Here is a 22461-nt window from a genome sequence, read left to right as displayed (position 1 = left end):
AAACATTACAACCTATAGAAAATCCAGATGCAGTCATTAAGGAGCCAGTGATCATTAAATATGGCTCAGAACGGTAGCAAACCCCCAAACAAAGTGATGTGTCTTCCCTCAGTGGTGGATGGAAAACATGTTCGGGACAAATGAACCTGATTAAAACATGAATATTTTCAGTTTAAAGCTGGACCACATATGAAGTACTTTTAAGATCCAGGGAAAGAATTAGCTGCTAGAGAAGCAATTATCAACCACAAGAACTTGCCCATAGCTCCTGAATCTGCAGGTGTTCAAACAAACCAAGACATTTCAATGCTTTGGATTAACCTGCACTCTGCATGGCTGAGAGCCAGTGTGGTGTAGTGGACAGAGTGTTGGTTGAGGACTCAGAAGACCTGCATTCAAATGTCAGCTCAGTCATGGAAACACACTAAGGGGTTGGAGTTAGACAAAGGTACACCATTCCTTGATTATCTCAGACACTGTGTAAACCCTATTAGGATCATTAAGAGTGATGTAATGGTACCAATATGCATGATAATAAAAAGGTTTAATCTCACTTCATGTTGGGTGGAAGATTATTAAATGCATATTGGTTTTTCTATCAATATTCAAAAGGAACAGAATTCTGATATTTTCTGTTTCAATTACAAGCAAAGCAGCATTATTTAGGACTAAAAGGACTTTATTTTCAACTTTCAGTCCTTGACAATATGGCTTTGCTTGTATTAAGGATGAAAAGAAACATCTTTTCAACCTGCTGGTATCTGGCTGTAGAGCTAGAGGTTGGATGTTCTATTCCCAACTGTGTGTCCTGCGAAGTTAAGCCAGACGGAGTGGCCTTGGGGCAAGCTGCATTGTCCTAGGGCTCCCCCAGAAGAAGTGAAGGGCAACCACTTTTGAGTATCCTCTACCTGGAAGGCTCTGAGAAGGGCGGCCATCAATGAGAATTGACCTGATGACACATGATGATTTTCAACTTGAAATACAGTTGATTATTGCTTTCTCAACTGTATTTCAGCGCTCCCAACACTGGAGGCATTCAAGAGAAAATTGGACAACCATCTGCCAGATTTGCTTTGATTTGGACTGATTCCTGGATTGAGCAAGGGGTTGCACTTGATGGCCTTATAGGTCCCTTCCAACTCAATTATTCTATGATTCTAGAATCTAGTCTGTTTGCTGAAAGTTGATTCTATTTAAGGTGAAAGTTGCTGTTATGTGTCATTCATTGTGACCCCATGAATGAGTAATCTCCAAAATGTCCTGTCCTCAACAGTCCTGCTCAGCTGTTGCAAACTCAAGCCTGTAGCTTCCTTTACAGAGTCAGTCCATTTCATATTTGATCTTCCTCTTTTCCTCCTGCCTTCCACCTTTTCTAGCATTATTGTCTTTTCCAGAGAATCCTGCCTTCTTGTGATGTACCCAAAGCAGGACAACCTCTGTTTCAACATTTTTTACTCTGGAGACATTCAGGCTTGATTTGTTATAGGACCCACTTGTTTGTCTTTCTGGCAGTACAGGTACCCACAGAGCTCTTCTCAAGCACCACACTTCCAATAAATCTTTTTTTTTTCCTGAGAGGCTGGACTGCAAATCTATCTTCATTTCTGTCTGATCCTTTCCTTCTCTCATGTTTTCCAGGCTTTGTTTTGTTCCAGTTGTATCACTGCATTTGCTCTTTCTGTTTGCTACTCATGCATGCTGCTACTACTACTTTTTGCAAAGTATTGCCCCATCAATCCTGAATTACATACCTGTTCTGTTTCTAAGTGACAGGTGTGTATCAGTAGCCTCAAATCAGACAGGAGGTGGAACTGCACCCAGAACTAGGTAACCTGCTCAGAAGTAAACAAAAAGGGTTTCTGGGGGATTATGCCTAGCAACAAGCCAAGGTTTTGAGGGACGAGCACATGGTGTAAAACAGCAAGGTCCTTGGAAACTGGGCAGTAGAATGGTCCCTCAGCAAAGACAAGGTTTGTAACAGAGAAGATTCTTACCAATGCAGTGGGGTAAAGTGGAGAAACTAGAGAAGAGTTGCCAAGTCATAGTCAAGTACTAGCTGAGTGAAGCAATATCTGGAATGTGCAAAGTCAAGATAGCAATTGTCAAAATCTGTTGTCTTCAGTAATTCAGGCAATCACTGGCAATGTTTGTATGCAGACATTGTCAACTCCACCCACCATGCAGCTGTCTTATCTCAGAAGGTACAAGCAGCGATTAAGTTCCTTACCCCTCAGCAAGCTTTCTGCTGCAGCTTGAAACTCCTAAGGCCGGACCATTCTGCTCTCCTTTTAAAGTGGGAGTGTGAGGACACCTCTGCTTCACAATATGAGAAAATGGTTTCTTAACTAGCCCCACAGGACCTTGATTTCTCCTGGGTCCTCTGGTATGTCCTGAAGAGTCCCATTATCTTAGGGCCCAGAGTCCTCATCTGATGAGGATGTATCAGACAAGGACTTCACAAGATGACACCAGCTACTTACTTAATTACTTAATTACTTACTTACTTACTTACTTGTTTGTTTGTTTGTTTGTTTGTTTGTTTGTTTATACTTACATTGCCAATCTAGACCGAAATCTACTCTGGGTGACTAAGTAAAGTCTACTCTGGGCAGCAAAGCTACTAGTAAAGGGGGTATGTAATTAATGGAATAATCAAGCACCCAACTGAACATCATAACGTGTGTGTGTGTGTAGTATTGAATGCAGCTTCTTCTGCCAGGAAAGAAAGTGTTTTCTTTATAAATTTATGTAGATATTGATCCTGGTCTTCTGTTTCTGTCATAATATGTGGAACATAACAACTGTAAAACAAACAATTTTGACTGTGTTGATGAAGTAGAGTTTTGTAGATGTGCAGTTATGGTCCCTTTGTAGAACTCCCAAACCAGCAATTGATTGAATTTTCTGCTTTTAAGGGAGAAAAGCAAAACATTCAATTCCAAAACAACCCAGCAACTGTTCTCATTTGTGATTTTAGTCACCTTATTGCAGCAAAATCAAATCAGTCTCTTCTCAGTACTCCTCCTTGAATTTTCATTACCTCTGTGCACCTAACCATGCACATCTTCTTTCTTTTCTTATTTTTCTTGGATCATAGGGTTATTGTTTTTTGTCCTTAACCCCAACCAGGGGCTGCCCCTATATTTCCAAAAAAACACACGGACAAAAACTGTGAGCTTCTGGACTAGTGTCCTGCATACCTCTCCTATCCACATCCCGTATGTCCTTCTTCCCTGTTGACTCTACTCTGACAATCTCTGAACATTGGAAGGAAGGTCTACAGATGGACCATATGCTGCAACCTAGGCTGTTTCATAAGATCTGGGGCCCAAGTTTAAGGGCACCCAAGCACATGAAGAAAGAGGTTGTTTTTGTACATTACCTCTTTAAGAGACATCATACCTGGGAAGAACTTTGGACAGAAGTCAGTAGGAACAGCTGGGGTCCAACATCACATATTTGGAATGGTTGCATTCAGTTAAGCTCTTGGTTACTTTGGTTCCAGGATGCTATAATAACTAACTCTTGGACTGGATGACAGCACACCTGGTAGGTACTGCTCTTGATTGCATGAATCCAAAATGGCATTTTGTCTCTCCACAGAAAACCACTTGGGCATCCATTTATAATTACCAGAGGGCCAGCCCAAGAAAACATTCGTTCATGCTAATAAATATAAGCATCAATAGGGCTCATGAGTGAGGACTGCAGTTGGAAGGGCCATTCCCTGAGGGAGAAAAATGTCAGCACTAAATGAAAATAAGCACTTATACACTTCTTCCTTTCCTTTGGACCCCATGGATCTGTGAGACAGCAAGAGGTGTGCCTGACACTTTTCTCTGCCATTAAGGGAATACTGTGACACAGGTCTTTTAGCCTGTCTCCAATTTGGATTCATCAGTTTATGCAAATTGGATGCTACTGGGGTTTTGTTGTTGTTGTTGTTATTTAGCCAACAATGGCAACTCTATCCTTTTCCTGCTCTCAGGGAACAATTAAGATTACTTCAGCCAGAGTATAAGAGGCAAACCTTTGTTTGTTACTTTAGTGAAATTAAAATAATCCATTTTAACTATTGCTAAAAATAATCCTGAACAAATCAGAGCAGTCACACAGAAGAAGTGTGTGAAGGAGAGTTGGACAGACAAGGCCGCCTTTGCTGCAATCTTCATAATAAATGCAAATTGAATGCAGAGGCTTAAGATAAACAGAAACACAGTAAGGGCAGAAAAGACGAAGGCAGTAGCACTGGTGTAAAAATATAATATTGAATAACGTTGAGTTAAATGTTAGTGAAAATCAATTAGGGTCAAATGGAATGTACCCTTGAGAGCAAATAGTACTGATGCGCTAGCAATTAGTCCTGGTAACTGATGGATAATCACGTGTTGAGAGGGCTGCAAGAACAGAGGACTCTTACATGTCCCTGTGAGGACTGATCTGCATGAGGATTTTGTGGTGTCAAGGGAGCTTTTCTGTCCTGAGGAGTCAGGCAGAAAACGGGCTTGTCAGCAAGAACACTTTCTTGTGCTTGTGGAGAAAGAAGAAAACCTAAACTTGCCCACCTCCAAGCAGTCCTTCAAAATATAGGAGCCCTATCTTCTTTCAATTCCTGTCTTCCTAAAATTTGTTACACCATTTCCCCTCGTATCGCTGATAGTAGCTGGTGGTCCTTTCTGGATGCTTCCTTGATTGAAAGAACTGCTTGATATCTCGGTGGCTTAGGTATCTGGCAGTGGAGCCAGAGGTTGGGGGAGTTCAATCCCCCACTGTGAGTTTTTGACAAGAGTGGAACTTGATGATCCACAGAGTCCCTTCCAGCTCTTCAATTCTGAAATTATTATTATTATTGTGATGAAGATACAGTTGGGAATCAGCTTTGAAGAACACTCTTTTAGGCTTTAAAGCTCTAACTTGGACGATGGTGGCACGGAGGGGGGGGAATTTTGTACGGTATATATGTACACACTTTTTATGTTAGTATTGTCATTATTGTTTTTCTTTAATTAATAAAACTAAAATTAAAATTATTTTTTTAAAAAAAGCTCTAACTAGGGCCCAGCATAAAGCAAGAACCGTGACATCGTTGTGCATTTCCCCCCTCTTTTCTCATTGTCATGCATTTTTTCCCCAAAACAGTGATGTTCATTAACTTGCAGGGCGAGCATTCAGATCTCAGAGTTTGATCGTGCCATCCAGTGAGGATTTTGTACCATAGACCTATAATGATAATCATAAGTAGCAAGGTCCTTAACACTAAAAGAAGATGCTCTTGAAATGTATTAACACCTATTTCTGAGAGTTTGCCATAGTAACATGGTCTCACTGTATTTCTTGTTTCTTTTTTTTTCTTTTCTTTTTTTCTTTTATGTTGCTGCCATGGCTTCTCTGACTATTTACTGTGGCAAGGAGGACTGTAACTTCATTTCGTTTGATCAGTCCAGCTGCTTATATGATCCTCTCTAACCCACTGGTGTTTTCTGTTTTGTTTTTGTTTTTTTTTGGTTTTTTTTTTTTGAAATGGAGCCTGACTAAAGCATGACACATTTCAGAGTGTCAGGTGCGTATTAGAGAGGAATGGAGAGAAGAAATGTCCTGTCTCTTTTGCTTTACAAAATCAAAACGGTATAGACATTTATCTTCTGTATTTATGGGAAAGATACACAATGAAATTTTTTGAGCCATTACTGCCATTGCAATATAAAGCTATTCCGGCTGACAAGTCCCCCACCATCACCAAATTTAGGATCTATACAACCAGCCCACTTGTGTGTTGGGTGTCTTTCTTAGTATTTCCCAGCATTTGCACACAAGCCCCTCGAGTATCTGTTTCAAGTTATAATTTCTGTAGTGACATTTGGTGGTGGACCTTTTCTTTCTTTTTCAAGATATTAGTGAGATATCAGTAAGATCTCAAGTACAACAAAATATTTTAAAGTTGTAGTTTAGATTGAGAGAAATGCTTCTCATCCAGTCTTTGTGTATTTCATGTTGGATAATGCTTTGAACAACCCTGCTTCAATTGTGTATCGCTGTGTGCTTCCTTGAGCTCCAATTCTAGTACTAGAACACTAGCACATTCACTATAATTTGACCACCATTAACAAAAATCGTAATGCCCAGGCCATGACAAATAATAGTTTTGCTCTGTTCTGAGGTGATCAGGCCACTTGGAATAGGGACTCCCATTCTGGACATCTAAAGAAAAAGTTAAACTGAATCACATTCAGAGAAGGGTGCCCAGTAGATTTGCTGGCTCAGTACCAACTCAATTCCTGTTCTTTCAGGCTGAAATCAGAGGATGGGTCATTGTGGTGTCACAGAGGTTATGAGGGAATCAAGCACAACATACACAGAAAAACCTTTTTGCCAAGACACTGTAGCTTGGTGCCAGGTGAGGGTGGATAGATATGGGCACCCAGTCTTTAAAACCATTTTGTGCACACATACACTAAAACACACACAGTCCATTTTCTCTTCCAGTGCCATTTTGTCCTAAATTTGGAGAACTATAGCAATTTCCTGAAAGCACTGAGCTGGTACCCTGAGAAATGTCACCATCCTAAAAAACAGGATATGTGTGTCTGTAAACCAAGTCCTATGAGGAAAGGTTGAAGGAGTTGGTTATATTCAGGCTGGAGAAAAGAAGATTAAGGGTGACATGACAGTCGTTTTCAAATACCTGAGGGGTTGTCATACAGATGATGGACTACACTTGTTCTCTGGTTGCTGCAGAGGTGAGGACTAGAACATGTGTATGTGTGTGTGTGTGTGTGTGTGTGTGTGTGTGTGTGTGTGTGTGTGTGTGTGAGAGAGAGAGAGAGAGAGAGAGAGAGAGAGAGAGAGAGAGAGAGAGGAGGTATGCAGATTTCAGCTGCACATTAGGACAAACTTCCTAAATGTGTGCACTGTTGTATAGAGATGTGTATGTTCTTCCATATGCCAAACTTTTCCTGGGCTGAAGATACTTCAACAAATTTTGAGGGTCCCTCTGTCTGTAAGGATATACATGACCTTGCCCTGCCGATTCTGTACTGAACAGCAGTTAGACTTGGTTACTTCCATGGACTCTCCATTATTCTAAAGCCAGTTAAACAAGCAACACACATGTGTTTGTCTTGGGGGGGGGGAAAGCACTGTGCTAACATATAACCTTTCATTGGCAGCTGGTATCATTATGATGTTCTCTCTCCCTCCCCTCCCCAAGTCCCTCATGGTTCTGTAAACAATTTGGAGGGGAGGGAGCAGGATCTGTTGCCTTTTTCAATCTGATCATGGAATTGAACATGACAACAGGAGAAAATATGCAACTTGGGATTTGTAACAGCCATAACGTTTCTGACCACAGTTCTGTGGCAAAAGGTAGAAAGCTACTGGGAAACAAAATAGTCTGCAGAATGACCACTGTGTCAACAAATCACTGTGGATCTGCTCAGTGACCTGAATTACCAGCTGGTGATTTGGCACTTCTCATCTGAGTGCTTTTTAAGCACAAATGTATGGGATGGTAGGATGCAGCCAAACAATCTGGAAAACATCAGCCTCTGTTTTTCTTTTGCCCCCTCATCACCCCAGCAAATTGCCTCTGACTCGCGAGGCTTATTGGACTTGAAGCAGGAAATAAAATGAGCTCTTAGCCTGAAAGGCATTCAAAGGTGTCTTAATCTCTTTTCTTCCTCCCCCTACCACATCATATCCTATTTCCATATGTAGCCCTGATGTATAATTTTCTTAAGTACTAAGCTCTCTCCTTGACATTGAGTCTCTTCTGCAGACAGCTGAGAACAAAAAATGCAAGGGATTTTCACCTGCCAGTCATAATACAGATGTCTACGTTGAAACAGTGCTGAGATGAAGGCTATTTTTTTCTGCATGGTTGTCTGGTGTGCAAAAGCAGGATTCAGACTTAATTTAATAGGCCCCTGTTTTTATTGTATTACACAGGCCAGGTCACCTTGAAGAAGTAGCGCCTAGTTTTTAAGTGTTTTCTTTTCGGAATGGAAGTAGCACTCCATTAGAAAGAGCAAGCACTGGAGGATATAATCTGAAATAACAGTGTAACACCTAGTTCTCCTGTATTGGCTTTCTCCATGCCTGTAAATGAGTTTTCCCTACAATGGAGGGGATTCCATGGAACTTCTGAACCACTGGGAAGAATCTAAAATATTTTCATTTCACCAAAAATCACTACAGTTGATGACATGATCAGTGTTACACAGCATAGATGTTTGAACAGGATTTCAGCCAATTTATCTTCATCTTTTTGCCCTTTGTTCCCTTTCTGGTTTTGACAACTTTTCCTTTCCTCAAGGTAGCAGCTAGGTAAACTTCTGGAACCTGTAGAAAATAAAATGGAACTTATTTTTTTCCCTGGGGGGGGGAAAGCCTGTTGAAATTTCCTGACCATCACAGAGTTGGGAATTTTTTCTTTCCTGGGTTGTTGAAGTTTTGATTCTCTTTGCACTGCTGGCTGAGAATCTAGAACATAAAGATAAATTTCTAAGGGTGCAGCCCTACAGAGCAGGCATCTTTCACACAGGGAGGATTGCTTTTCAGTTGATACCATTAAGACTGCAATCTAAGGTATTTTAAGAGAAAGAAGTTGCCTTTGTTTTCTTTATCCCATCTGGGATAGGAACCTGGCTATTCTGTTAACCCGGAGGAAGGAAGAGGCTTGGGTAACACATTAGCTTTGTCTTTCAAGAGGCTTTCATATTAATGAACAAAAGGAATGGACATAAATATAGTAACTTTCATTTGCACATAAATTAGGGAGAAGCCTCATGAGAAAAAAAATGTAAACATCCTAAATGCAGCCAGCTTGAGATGCCATGACCAGCATTTACAGCAGAGAGAAGGTGTAATGGAAACAGTTGCTCTATTTATTTTGGAAAGAAATGGCTTTTACAAATGGAGTTTGCTGAGGTAATAATATTGCCCACTCCCAGACACACCATGCAAGCCAGCAGCTACTAACAGAACAAGAGGTTCTGTTAAGTTCTGCCACCCAGAATAGACCTTTGGTCTAGATGGGTGGGGTAGAAATCCAATAATATTTTAAAAAAGGTAGGAAATGCTTGCTTTTTGTTTTTCTCTCTCTCTCTTTTATTTTTTATGGTGGCAGAAAAGAGCACAATTCTGCTTAGAATCTCCCCCGCCCCAACATCCAACCTGTATACTGTATGTTCTTCTCTGAAGGAACTTTTAAAAATACAAATGACTCAAAAGTAGAGACCATTTGTAAACAAACAAGCAAATGCAATAGATATTACAGTCTGTTAAGCAGTGGTTCTTAACCTTTGTTAATCGGATGCTTTTGAACTGCAACTCCCAGAAACCCCAGTCAGGACAGCTGGTGGTGAAGGCTTCTGGGAGTTGCAGTCCAAAACTCCTGAGTAACCCAAGGTTAAGAACCAGTGTGTTAAGGGAATTGCTTTTTACAGCTTTTTGCCTTAGATTATTTGTTTCCTAGAATGCTTGTTTCCAGGGATGGGAATTGAAGCCCTAGGACTTGTTGTAGAGTTGGACGTACATTCCACCAGTGACTCGACCCAAACTTGACTCAGAGGTTTTTTTTTCTTCCATTGACTCAACTTGCAACTCAGACCCAATTTTCTGAGTCATTTGTAGTCCCTTTTAAAAAAAAAACAAAGGACTCCGTAAACCCGCAAGAAGCTTTGCAACACTCCCCAGAAGCTGTAGGAAAGAGAGGCAAATGACAGTGGAGGAGAGAGTGAGAGGGAGTGAGGGTTTTTGAGAATGTAGGGGTGGACGAGTTAGAGAAGGCAAGGCAGGGTCAATGTTCTTTTGTTTTGTTTTTGTATTGGCCAAAACTTGAAGCATGAGGGTGGGCTGGTTTCACAAGCCTCAAACCTCTCCACACACAACCCACCCACCCTCCCTTTTTTCCTGGGGAAAAAAGCTTGTTTTTCATAGGGACTCAGACTTCAGATTTGAGACTCAGGACTTGGTAACAAAGACTTGGAGTTGGACTTAGGAGTTGGACTCGAAGACCTGCCAACATCCCTGCTTATTTCCAAAGAGTAAGAGAGAGGGATCCCAGTGGAAAAATGCAAACTCATACACCTGTCTTCTCCTTTTGTTTGTAGCACAATAAACTTGCACCTTGGGCAAAGCTTGGAAATTATCCAGGCACTGTGGTCAGTTGCCATGGCGGATGGGAGGTTCATGGGAGCTTAAGTTCAAAAAGTAACTTTCAAGCTGTGATATTGGATATTTTTTTTTTAAAAAAAATGGTTCCAAGCAGAGATTCCCCAGGAGAAAGGGTGCAAAGTTGTCTACAACAGCCAAGAAGGACTGCTGTTGTAGCTGATTCAGTCCTTCAAAAACCTCTGGGTTGTGAATGTGGGATGTTGTGCTTCCTGTATCCACAATTAAAAATGCCAAGAAATGGCCCAATATTGCTGCACAATATCATGCCTGCATTGCTAGCAGGAAAAAAAGGATGCCAAGCTTTACACAGCAAAGGGCAGCCTGAATGTTGACAACCCCAATGGCAGCAGTCAAGATGATCTACAGCAGTGGTTCTTAACCTTTTTGAAAGAAACGCCCCCTTGAGCTATTGAGGAAGTTATCATCGCCCCCCTCCCCACGGTGATGATATCTTGTTTGTTTGTTTGTTTGTTTGTTTGTTTGTTTGTTTGTTTGTTTATTTATTTATTTATTTATTTATTTATTTATTTATTTATTTATTTATTTATTTAAGACACTTAAATCCAATGACCCCTGAAAACAAAATTCAATTCCTAGAAAATGAAATGCCCCCAAAAAGTAACATTTAATGATTTAGTTGCAAGCAAATTTTAAGATGCAAAAAGAAATATTAAAAGGGCATAAAAACAAACCACAATGCAGGAACTAAAAATTTCAAGACGAAAACTCTGAAACTAAATTAAGATTGGAGGAAAATATATATTCATGCACACTGTAAAAAGGCTGCAGCCATCTTCACAGTTTTGGCTTGCTCCAGCACCCCCCTACCACCCCCTTCTGCTCCAGTGCCCCCACGCCGCCCCTTTTCGTTCCACCGCCCCCCTGAAAAATGAAATCGCCCCCTGGGGAGCATTATCGCCCACGTTAAGAACCACTGATCTACAGGATACCCTCTTGTGCTCACTAACATTCACAAAGTGACACTAAACAAGGGAAAATCTCAGAAGCTGACTCTTTTTTTATCAGTTAACTACTTCTCACCTAAACACAAAGCAATTGTCAGAGCTGTTTTTCAATGTAATAAAAAAACCTAGCTTCTTTTTTTTAAAAGAATGCAACCCTTTTTTCATCATCTTTCTTGCTGTGCCTTGGAAATGAAATTTTGCTGTAGAGGAGGACTGAAGAGAGAGGAGGAGAACTGAGGGTTAAGGATGAAGAGGTGAAGCTTGAGGTAGTTAGCATCTTGGTTTTCTAACATTCTGTAATGTCCATTGATACTATCTTTTTAGTAGAACTGAGGTCCATTTTGAAATTAGTTTTTCATTTAGACATTCTGGGATCATGATATCATAAGAACCTGCAACAGCTAATTTAATTTGAAAGTGAAGTAAAACAAAAACATAACAATTATTTGGGCCTTGCCTTTTCTTGGGTAGGTTTTGGAAAATGTGGTGTTCACAAGTCACTGCCTTTGTTACTGTTTGAACAATAAGCTCACACTCATATGTGATTATAGGAAAATCACCATGATCAGGCTTTATTGTATTTTAAATGTTGTAAGCCGCCCAGAGACCTTTGGGTAGTGTGGGCGGCATATAAATAAATAAATAAATAAATAAATAAATAAATAAATAAATAAATAAATAAATAAATAAATAAATAAATAAGGAGAAGTGAATTTCAATTTGCTTTGTATAAAAAGAAGAAGGGGGGGAATCTGCAGATGTCCTCATGTTCAGAATATAAAGAACCTAAGGATTTGGAAAGAAAGAAAGAACTGAAACTCACAGATCTGTCATCTTTCTATGCTTAATTCTTGAAAGTCTGGTTTGATTCCCTATATATTAAACTGACTTAGTGTTGACTTTGAATTGCCATTTGGCTATTTCCCCTCCTCCAGGTTTCTCAGATTTAATGCACACGTGACAGGCAGGTACAACGTAGGCCTGTTTGCTCAAGAACAGCCGTCACTATTGAATTTTGCCAGTGCGAGATAGATGAAAGTTTCATTTCTCTTCAATCTCCCCATTCATAATCCATGATATGCATACATAGTTTTCATGGTTACAAAGATTTCTGTTCTTTAACTGTGCACTGTACAGAGTTGGATAAAATGCTGGTGTGGCATTCCATAAAATGTAATTGGCAAAATCAATTTATTTATTATTTTCATTTATATGTTGTTGTTCTCTCCAAAGTGACCCATAACAGTGGACAACACAAAACAGTACATATAACAAAAAAAAATCACTATGTTAACAATAAAATACAATAACATTTAGCAACACTGTGAACATATAAAAATGTACGCCGTGTAGATAGGTGGTAGAATTGCAGTTCCTAGCCTCTGAAGGCCCACTGAAACAACTCAGCCATACATCCCCTCCTGAATCCCTGCAAGGAGTACGTATCATACTTTGCAGAGAGTCAGAGAAAGAAGTCAGAGCCTTCGGGGGAGGGCAATAAGAATCTTTGTCAAATACATTCCATTTGGACTGATTTTGGGGTAGCCACTGTCAGATGGGCAGTTCTAGATGGGATTCATCAGAGAAGTAACTAGACATTTTGGTACGTGGGAGTAAATGGGAATGTCTCCTATTCACTCCATCCTGAGGCATGAGTGTTTTAAAAATGTGGAAAGAGAGTATGTGTCCCTCCCTCCCACCCCACCCCGAAAAGAAACACAATGTTTATGCTTTGAAAAATGGGAAAGTGGATGGAGCTGGGAGACACTGCAGTTTGTTTTCTAACTTTTGTTACAGATGCCATGGTCCTTATCAGTTCTGGTGGCCAGGAAAGCAGCATGTTGCCCTACTCTGCTTATAGAGCCGGAATCCAAATGAACACAGAGATCGCCTTCCATAGTAGACACTGTTTTGCTGTTTTTCTGGGCATGAGAGAACAGAAAAGATTGTATGCAGATTCCCAAATGACAGACTGAAAAACCACATGGGTGACTCACCGAGCCACCTGTGGCAGACAAATGGTGTGTTAGGCATTATTTTTCAGCTGCGAACTAGACCAAAATGATATTCTCACATTGCAAAGAGGCTTGATATTGTTAAGACACCACTCACATTCCTTGCAGTGTTTATAGGTACTGTATCTGTACATTGAAAGAAAGAGGGAGAGCTAAGACTCCCTTGATTTTATCCCAATAAGGCCTAAACTAATCTAATTATCTAAGCATTGACAGGGGTCCAGCAGTTAACTCATATCTTTGCAGTACATGGACTTGCCAACCATATCCTACAATCAGCACATTTTGTGCCTGCCAGATAAAGTTGTGCTGTATTCTGATGTTTCAGTGATTGTTGGGCTCTCTTCCAGGCAGTTGTGTATTGATACAGAGCCTGGCCTCTTGCTTAAGAAGATTATATTTGTTATGCAGTTCGCTAGAAGAGGACGGCAAGTTGAACAGCCCTCAACAGTTGTCTAAAATCCTTGCTGGGAGGAAGAAGGAATGTATGGATAGTTTTCATTGAAGGGAAAGTATAGTATGGATGGTGGGAAGGTTCACTAAATGTCTCCTTTTCTTTGATTTAGGTTGACTTGACACAAGAAAAAAATTCAATGGACATTTTAAAACACAGATAGATTCCTTGGTGCCATCCAAGAGTGGGGCAAAGAACTTTTTCCCCATTCAAAGCCTCTAATTTGTGTAAAAGGGAAGCCAGAGGTCATGTAGCACCTCTTTTTATTTTTCACATGTTTTCATGTGTCCATGAAATTTTTCAGATGAGTGGAGTGGCTGTGACTGTGGCGGGAGTATAAAACTGTTAGTAATTTAAAACCATTGGCAACAGTTGTAAGCTGCCAAGAGTTCTCCTTGCCAACAGTTTTAAAACTTGATATATAACAGACAATAAAAACTGATTAATTCCATCAGAATTATAGTGATTAGGGCCTGATTACGCACACACAAACTTATGAAAAGTAAAAACTAGTTAGCATTATAAGTGTAAGTGTGACGTATATTCTGGTTTTTCTTTTGCTACGTACAACAGAACAAAGCAAAACGTACTGCTTATATACTGCCCCATAGTGCTTCAAGCACTCTCTGGGCGGTCTACAAGTTAATTATGCAGGCTACACAGAATAAGACAGATGTCTGCTAGACTGCAATTTGTGTGAAACATCTATATTGTCATTTCCTTTCAAGAAACAGTGTATGAAATGTATAATTTTGCATAAAATGGTTTTTTGTGTGTATTTTTGTGTGTGTGTCCATTTGAGCAAAACAGAGCACTCCTTGCCATCTTGTATTTAATCTAAGGCCTTTGAAAATTCTGGATCTAAATTACACAGTACAGTGGTGCCTCGCTTAACAGGCGTTCCGTTTAGCGATGAAATCGCTTAGCGACAACTTTTTTGGAGCGTTTTTGCACTTCGTTAGGCGATGGTCCCTATGGGCGATTTTTGCTTAGCGATGGTTGGGACCATGCTTCGCATAGCGATTAAATTTTGGGTCCCCTGTTTTGCTTGATGGTTTAAACAGCCTCATGTTTACTGTTTTTTAAATGTTTTTCTGTTATTTATAAAGTTAAAGTTTACTGTTTAAAATGTTTGAAATCATAGAGTGCACTTAATAAACCCTTTGTTAACCAAATTTGACTTTGTTCTGACTCTTTTTTAATGTGTTGTTTTATTTTTCCCCCATTGAGATGCATTGAATAGGTTTCAATGCATTTCAATTGGGGAACTGCATTTTGCTTGGCGATGTTTCCTATGGCGATTTTTGCTTAAGGATGGCAATTCGTTCCTATTGGAACGGATTATCCGGTTTTCAATGCATTTCAATGGGAAACTGCATTTCGCTTAGCGATGAAATCGCTTAGCAGTGATTTTTTCGGAACAAATTAACATCGCTAAGCGAGGCACCACTGTATATAAATTTTACAGAAGAGGAAGACTACAACTTAGGTGAAAGAAATTTTACATGGTGGCATACATCTTTGGCCTCTAGTTATGCAGTTAGAACTCTTAAGGGAGAACTTTGGTCCTGCGAAATGTTGGTGAGATAAAACTCTGCCAAGTGAGCCTTGCATTTTGGACTCATCTGCATGAAGGATGCTTCTCGGGAACACAAACAACACACAAGGTACTTCTTGATGAACAGATATCCCACTCCACCCCAAATGAGAACAATATCAAATTGATGCCCTTGAGGAAAACATTACCTTAAAATATGTTGAGCAATATATTTCAATCAATAAATTCCTTTCCAGGAAATTAATAGTTTTAATTATCTGGATAATTTAGGTGCTGTCTCCTCTTTTGAACTGGGTAGATGTACACAATCAGTAAAATGAAATCTTAGCCTTCTGTGATAAGCAAAGATGAAAAGATACAATTTCCAGAGTACTCCTGCCAATACGGCTACTTTTTCTTTTTCTTATGCTAAGCATTCATCCACACAGGAATCTGGTTATTTGCACATATATCCCCAGGGAGCTACACATGAATATTGAAAAGAATGTTACTGTGTTCTCAATCCTAATTTGCTACTCAGAGAAGTGGGAGAAAAGCAGAGCTTCCATATGGCCATATGCTCACTCAGAGCTGGTAGATCTCTGTGGGTTGAATCACCTGCTTCTGTGGAGCCAGAAGATGGACATTTGAGAACCCAGTATATGTATGCTAAATAGGGTTATGTGCCCTTCTGTCTCTGTGGCCCTGCGCTAGCTGCATGGTTCCAGACCACTATCAGAAGAAAGGAGTGATAAACCACCTCTGAGTGTTTGATTCTAGAAAATCCTGGGAGGGTCAACAAAATTAACTGGAAGGTGCACAATTGCCAATTAATATTTCCAATATTAATATTTCCAATTGCCAATATTTCCAATGAGCAAATAAGGATCTAGTTTTTGATTCCACAATCTGCATTACTCATGAGTAGATAAACACACTTAGGGGTGCTGGATCCCGTGTAGTTAAAAATCCTTGTATAGTTCCTATATCCCCAACAATATAACTATAAACAACTGATTACACAAAGTGAGAAAGAAAAAAGAGAGAGAGAAAGAGAGAGAATTCCCCCAATCTGTGTCAACACCCTCTCTGGCTACTACATGGAGCCTCCATGCCAGGAGAGGGGTCCAGTCAGACCACCATCATTGGACTGCGGGCTGCCACACTGCCCACGGGGGGCATCAGTAGGCCTAAGACCCACCTTTCTCATGACACTTCCTGGAGACAAACAGGAGTATAATATTTATTGAATATTTATTTATTGAAATATAAGGGGGAAAAAATCCTGAGTATGACCAAAACTGTTCTGCTCAGATCTGTGGAATTCAAGGGAGAAGCAAATAACAATTTAATCATGCATCTGCATACATATCATAAGATTTTTTAAAAAATTCTTGGCCCAGTTTAGAAAAGTGCTGGTTCGTGCATAGCCATGATAGTGTATTATCCCTTGTAAGCGGCAATCTGTATTCATCTCATATACACTTTGAAATACCTTAAGTTAGCCTGTGGTGATAAACATGCTGCCCAATTTCAGTTGAATGCAGTGGGATTTGAATGCAGTGGTTAAATGAATTATATGCCAGTACTTTTTCCTCTTCTGTGGCTGAAGCAGAGGTGGAATTAATGGTGAACCTCTTCTAATCCCGCCTGCCTAGTTATTTTGAAAGGTGGGCTCAGTCTACCTTTTAATCAAAGTTTTAGTTGTTTTAGGCTCTCAGTAATTTCACAGTGATTAACAAAAACAATGTAATTTCACTCAGTAATTTCAGTGAGGTTTTTAAAAAAGGCAAATGCATATATTTTAAAACGTTTCGTTTAAAATTATTTTGATAACATTTACAGTGGACCCTTGACTTACAGACGGCTTGACTTACAGACTTTTTGAGTTACAGACTTCTCTGGCCGCAAAATTTAGGTTTGACTTGCAGCCTGAGAATTGACTTACAGACCAGAAAAAAACCAAAATGGAACAAAAACGGCCTGTTACGGGATTAATCGGTTTTCAATGCACTGTAGGTCAATGGAGACTTGACTTACAGACTTTTTGACTTGAGAACCGCCTTCCAATACGGATTAAGTTCTCAAGTCAAGACCCCACTGTATAGATTATATGCAATGAACACATTCTCACAATAAAATAGGTAATAGCAGCCTCCTGAATTTTTTTTTTCATATACCATGTTTCCCCAAAAATAAGACAGGGTCTTATATTAATTTTTGCCCCCAAAATGCATTAGGGCTTATTTTCAGGGGATATTCTATTTTTTAAAATATACAACAATCTATGTTTATTCAAATACAGTCATGTCATCTTCTTCTGGTTGCTGCACAATGAGTCCCTGGTGGAGGGCGGGGTTTTACTTAACTAGGGCTTATTTTTTGGGTAGGGCTTATATTACGAGCATCCTGAAAAATCATACTAGGGCTTATTTTCAAGTTTGGTCTTATTTTCGGGGAAACGGTACTGTGTTTACTTCACTCATTCTCTGCTTAGGCACTTCATGCGGAAAGATTGTTGTAACTTGCTGAATTAAGTTTCTGCGCTGGTGGTAATCTTAGGTAAGTAACAATCTTGGAATTGCAGAGCTGGAAGGGATCCTGTGGATCCCTGAGTCCAGCCCATGTTAAGGATGAACTCCCAGCCTCTGGCTTCACAGACAGATACTTAAACCACTTAGCTGTCTACCAGTTCATGGTGGTCCATTTGAGCTGATTAACAGTTGTTGTTGTTTAGTTAAGTCATGTCTGACTCTTCGTGACCCCATAGACCAGAGCACGCCAGGCCCTCCTGTCTTCCACTGCCTCCTGGAGTTGGGTCAAAGTCATGTTGGTAGCTTCGATGACGCTGTCCAGCCATCTCATCCTCTGTCGTCCCCTTCTCCTCTTGCCTTCACACTTTCCCAACGTCAGGGTCTTTTCCAGGGAGTCTTCTCATGAGAATTAACAGTAGACAAGCAAATTGTATAATGGCAGAGTAAGGGCTTTAGGTCATTCCTCTGTGAGGATCTACTGTCTTATGCAGTCAGAATGCCATCTCTGAACTGAGAAGTAGAGAAGGAGATGTGGACGTGACAACCTGTAGGTGGTGAATAAGTCTCCTATAATATGACACTGCCAATGTACAGTATCTAAGGCACTGGGAACACAAATGGGCTTATAAACGAAGGCCAATACGACAGTCCTGTACATACTAACCTAAAACTAACTACCACTGAGTGCAATGGGATTTGTTTCCAAATAAGTATATATAGGATTGCTCTGTTAAGTTATGAGACATGGATGTCTCCTAGTGTCCTCCCAGTTTCTTTGTTTGGTTAATCATATTTTCCATGCTCAGGGTGGCATGCGATAGAGTTATAAATCAACAGAAAAATATTTCCACCTCTTTTTCACTCAGAAGAGGATTGTGTCTGTGAGAACAGAACCTGTAATTTCTCCACACTGTCACAGAAGGGACAAAAATTACTGACTGCTTGATAACAAGTTCCTCCCTGCTTGCCTTCCTGTTTTTCTTGTTTCCAGGCACTCTGGGTCCTTGTAGGTGGCCTGCTCATTTGGCCCAGGCCCATCAGATTCTTCTGTTTTGGGACAAAGTCCAACAAAATACCAGAAAACATTACAAACAAAAGTTGATTTACACCTAGCTTTTAGTACGGCACCTCGCAGCGTAATGAACTGTGTGTGGTAATTTGTTCTAAAGCATTTATTTTTAATGTTGGGACCTTGTTATGCTAAGTGCATGTGTCCAAATATGGTATGTCATAAAGAATGGTTTTGTATGTTGTGATAAGAGCAATTGATTTCAAGGGCCAAAAATTTCTACTGAGAGCCATGGTTTTTTTCATTTATGGTCTTTTTAAAAATAACTTCTTGTGAAATGTCTTTGAGGCCTCTACTGTAGGTGCTTCTGTGGAAGAGCATTGATTTCCTATAAGGTGGCTTTTGATATGGTACTGTGACCTCAGAGCTCATCTCACCCTCACTGTATTCCCTTGATGCTTGTCTCAGACATCTCCCATTTGTTTTATTTTCTCCTACTGGTTGCATTGCTGTTCAGCTATCTTCTCTGGATGCTTTTGCCCAACCTTCAAGGTTCTTCATTCTGTGTTGCTCAAATTCTTGCACATTGCCATGACCCTTTGCTTTCCTGTTCTATGCTTTCTTTACTAATCATGTTTCAAAGTTTTACCTGGTACTATAGTGGTGAAATTTGTGTCCAGTCTGCTATAATTGCTTGCTATTGGATGGGAATTGGGTAGTTCTATATACCTGTAACTTCTGTAGGGCTTTTCTGAGACGTTGAAGCATATTAAGGTCAAATATAAGGATTGTGCCTGTGTCTCTCCATCTCTAATTGCCACTGAATTCCAGGTGAACCCTCTGGTGATGGGATGGAGGGATTTCAAATGTTTATATTTCTAAGGAAATGTCTGTCTTGTCTAACTGTAAACAGATTTGTAGTGTGTTTTCTGGCATTCACAGCATGCTCAAATTCCACAGTATGCTCAGATTCATCCAAGGACTTTGGAACAAAGAGAAGACTGATGCCTCTATTTCTAACATGGCCTCCTCAGCATGCTTCGAAAGTAAACATCAATTCAGGAAGGAGTGATCCTCCTCAGCTCTTTCCCTCTCCTCTCAACAGCTGGTATTCAGAAAAATGCCACTTCTATCTGAACCTGGAGCTGGCCTCCAGCTAAGCAGAGTCTTGTACATAAACTTGGATGGTTAGCTTTTAAGCAAATTTCTTGACAACGTATGTGAAATCCAATAGCAAAGACCCTTGCTCCTTCTTTTTCCTGCTAAGAGTCACAAATTAATAAATTGAGGTCTAGAAGAAATGGCGGGTATATGAGGAACTTCTTTCTTTAAAGTATTTTATGTAAGACATAAAAATGCAGTGTAAGAATCCATTTTTAAAAAAAAAAACGTTCATGTACCCCTTATTACTAAGACAATTTCATTGGAAAACACTGCTTCTAATATACCTTTCCCCACACATTAAAGATTCCAGAATCTGAAAATTATTTACATTTATCCAAAAGTAAAACTTGTTTAGAGGCACAGCTTAGCTTTACATCTCTTGTTTGTGTGAAGATGCGTCTTCATAAAACCATATGTCTTTCTAACACTGGAATTTGGATGCACTGCCCAGAATCCTACTGATACTCACATATGGTCTGAGTAATTTGCCACAGTTAATAGCAACTAATTGATGAGGTGCTGGGGCATGTTTTCATTGCATTCCTGATCAAACACACAATTATGGAACCTAGATGTGCCCCAGCAACTCATCACTCACTTGTGGGAAATCAAGCAATCTTACATGAACATCAAAAGGGTTCTGGCCATTGTCATTGTCTGTGTAGTGTTCCAAAAAACTAAAAACATAACTCTTTTTTGATCTCCTTTATCCATCATTGAACTGTTTCAAGTGTGGTGGATGTTCCATAGAGATAGGAAAATTCACTAGTGCCATGTTGCTATCTATCATATTCATATTTTGAAAATGTTAAGTTCTTTCTGACCAAATATGTGATTTGAACATTTTGGTAAATTCTTCAAAAATGGGTGGCAATTTTCACCCACCCACTCTGGCCAAATTCAATATACCTGGCATGGACAGGACCATGTTGTATTTGCCTGTGGTATAACTGTGTAAAATGAAAATCCTCTTGATTTGTTCAGGATCAAGTTGGCAGAACATATAAAGATTCAAACTCAGAACCTGAGAGTTAAGCACAGAAAGCCCTGGGTACTGATGGGCATATCTTTTCCCTATACTGTATATATAGGGAAAAGATATGCTCATCAGCACTCAGGGCTTATATATATAAGTATAAACTCCAGTATAAATCCTTATAAAACAAACTGATATTAATTTTTTAATTTTTTCCTTTATTCCTTGAGTTCATTTAAAAAAAAAATAAAGAAAAAAAAACAGAGAACTACTGAGGCAGAGTACCATCCATCTCATGTGGATCAATGCACATCACCAGGACCACACACAAATCGTCAGTACTGCTGTGTTCCAAAGAATTGCAAAGGGATTTCTCTTCTGACTTGACTGCATAATTAGGTTTGTTTTCCTAGTACCCTTTCTTCACCCCCCCTCTAGTTGTGAAATGGAACATTCCACCATGTCAGGGAGTAGCTTAAACACCTACATCCAGTATAACTTGGTTTCCCCCAGTATAAATAGTTTAGGTGAAGTGTGCCATTTGCAGAGTGAGACAAGGGGGAGTGGCACTGCCCATGTGGATAGCAAGGGGCAAGGATCAATTGGTGTCAAAACAGTGATGATTTTCCATGAAAGGGAATTAATGTCCCATTTTCAGGGAATTTCTATGTCATAAAGCAGGCTTTTTTTTCATAATGTGGATCAACTGAAATGCCCATTGTGACAGACACCATGCCATTTACCCATGTGGCACACCCAGGCAGAGAAGAGTATGAACTGGAAGCCATGGTGTAATTTAGTAGGTGTTGTTTTCTCTGCAGAGAATACTAGTTTTCTTTGCCCGGGCAGAGTTTAAATGAATGTTGTTCCCTGATTTGGTTTTCGTTTAAAAACATATTGTATCCCTCATTAGGCCGTTAATCAGCAGGAATCAGGTTTTTGCACAACTGCTACATTGACAGCTGGCTCACTATTATTTTCCATTCAGCAAGTTCTGATTCATTCATTCATTCACTGACGATTGGTACTGAGACCAAGTCCCCTGGCATCCCCGGAGACCTTCGCCATGCCTCCAGAATGGGAGTTTAGTATACAACGGGCAAGAGGCAGTGATGCTTTCTCTGTAGACCTCCAGGCTTCTGGCGGGAGCCATCAGGGAACCAGAGGAAGAATTAGCCTGTGTGTTGGCGTGGCTGTGCTCCAGTAAATATTTTGATGCATCTGGCTGCCAGCTCGGGTCTGAGGGAATCTACCTAGCATTTAAATTTTGATGGGGAGCTGTTTTGAATAATAAGAGTGCAGCCGGCTGTGAGTCAGTGCATGTGTGTTGACTGAAGGGGGGAAGAAAAGCGGGGGGGGGGGGGAATCTCAAAGCTTAACGCTCGCTGAACGCCGAGCTGCAGTGCTTTGCTTTCGCCTCCTCCTCTTGTTTCTAGTAGATATTCCACACAGATTTTGTGTTGTTGTTGTTGTTCACTGGGGTGGGAGGGAGGAAAAGGGGGGGGAAAAACACAAATTAAAACCCCTCGCTCAAGTAGCAGTTGCAATGGGTGCTGTAATGGGCACGTTTTCTTCTCTGCAAACCAAACAAAGAAGACCCTCGAGAGGTAAGACTTAAGATATATGTATATATT

The 22461-nt window shown here is 40.1% G+C and overlaps 1 protein-coding gene across 3 annotated transcripts in view; it reads left to right on the top strand.

Annotated features, from left to right (window-relative positions):
- Positions 1 to 22461, top strand: part of KCNIP1 (potassium voltage-gated channel interacting protein 1) — a 716798-nt gene that overhangs the window by 284774 nt on the left and 409563 nt on the right. For 2 of the 3 annotated variants that reach the window (XM_020780486.3, XM_020780484.3), the window contains exon 1: positions 20999 to 22434. The exons of the other annotated variant lie outside the window; for it this stretch is intronic. In XM_020780486.3, the coding sequence (XP_020636145.1) occupies positions 22374 to 22434 (61 nt within the window). In that variant the 5' untranslated portion in view covers positions 20999 to 22373. Of the gene's footprint in view, positions 1 to 20998; positions 22435 to 22461 lie in introns of those variants that run through there. 3 annotated transcript variants of the gene reach the window in all.

The sequence above is a fragment of the Pogona vitticeps genome, chromosome 2, assembly GCF_051106095.1.
Source record: "Pogona vitticeps strain Pit_001003342236 chromosome 2, PviZW2.1, whole genome shotgun sequence".
Lineage (NCBI taxonomy): Eukaryota > Metazoa > Chordata > Lepidosauria > Squamata > Agamidae > Pogona > Pogona vitticeps.
The sequence above is the reverse complement of the archived record's forward strand: the minus strand, read 5'-3'. Positions and strand labels throughout refer to the sequence as shown.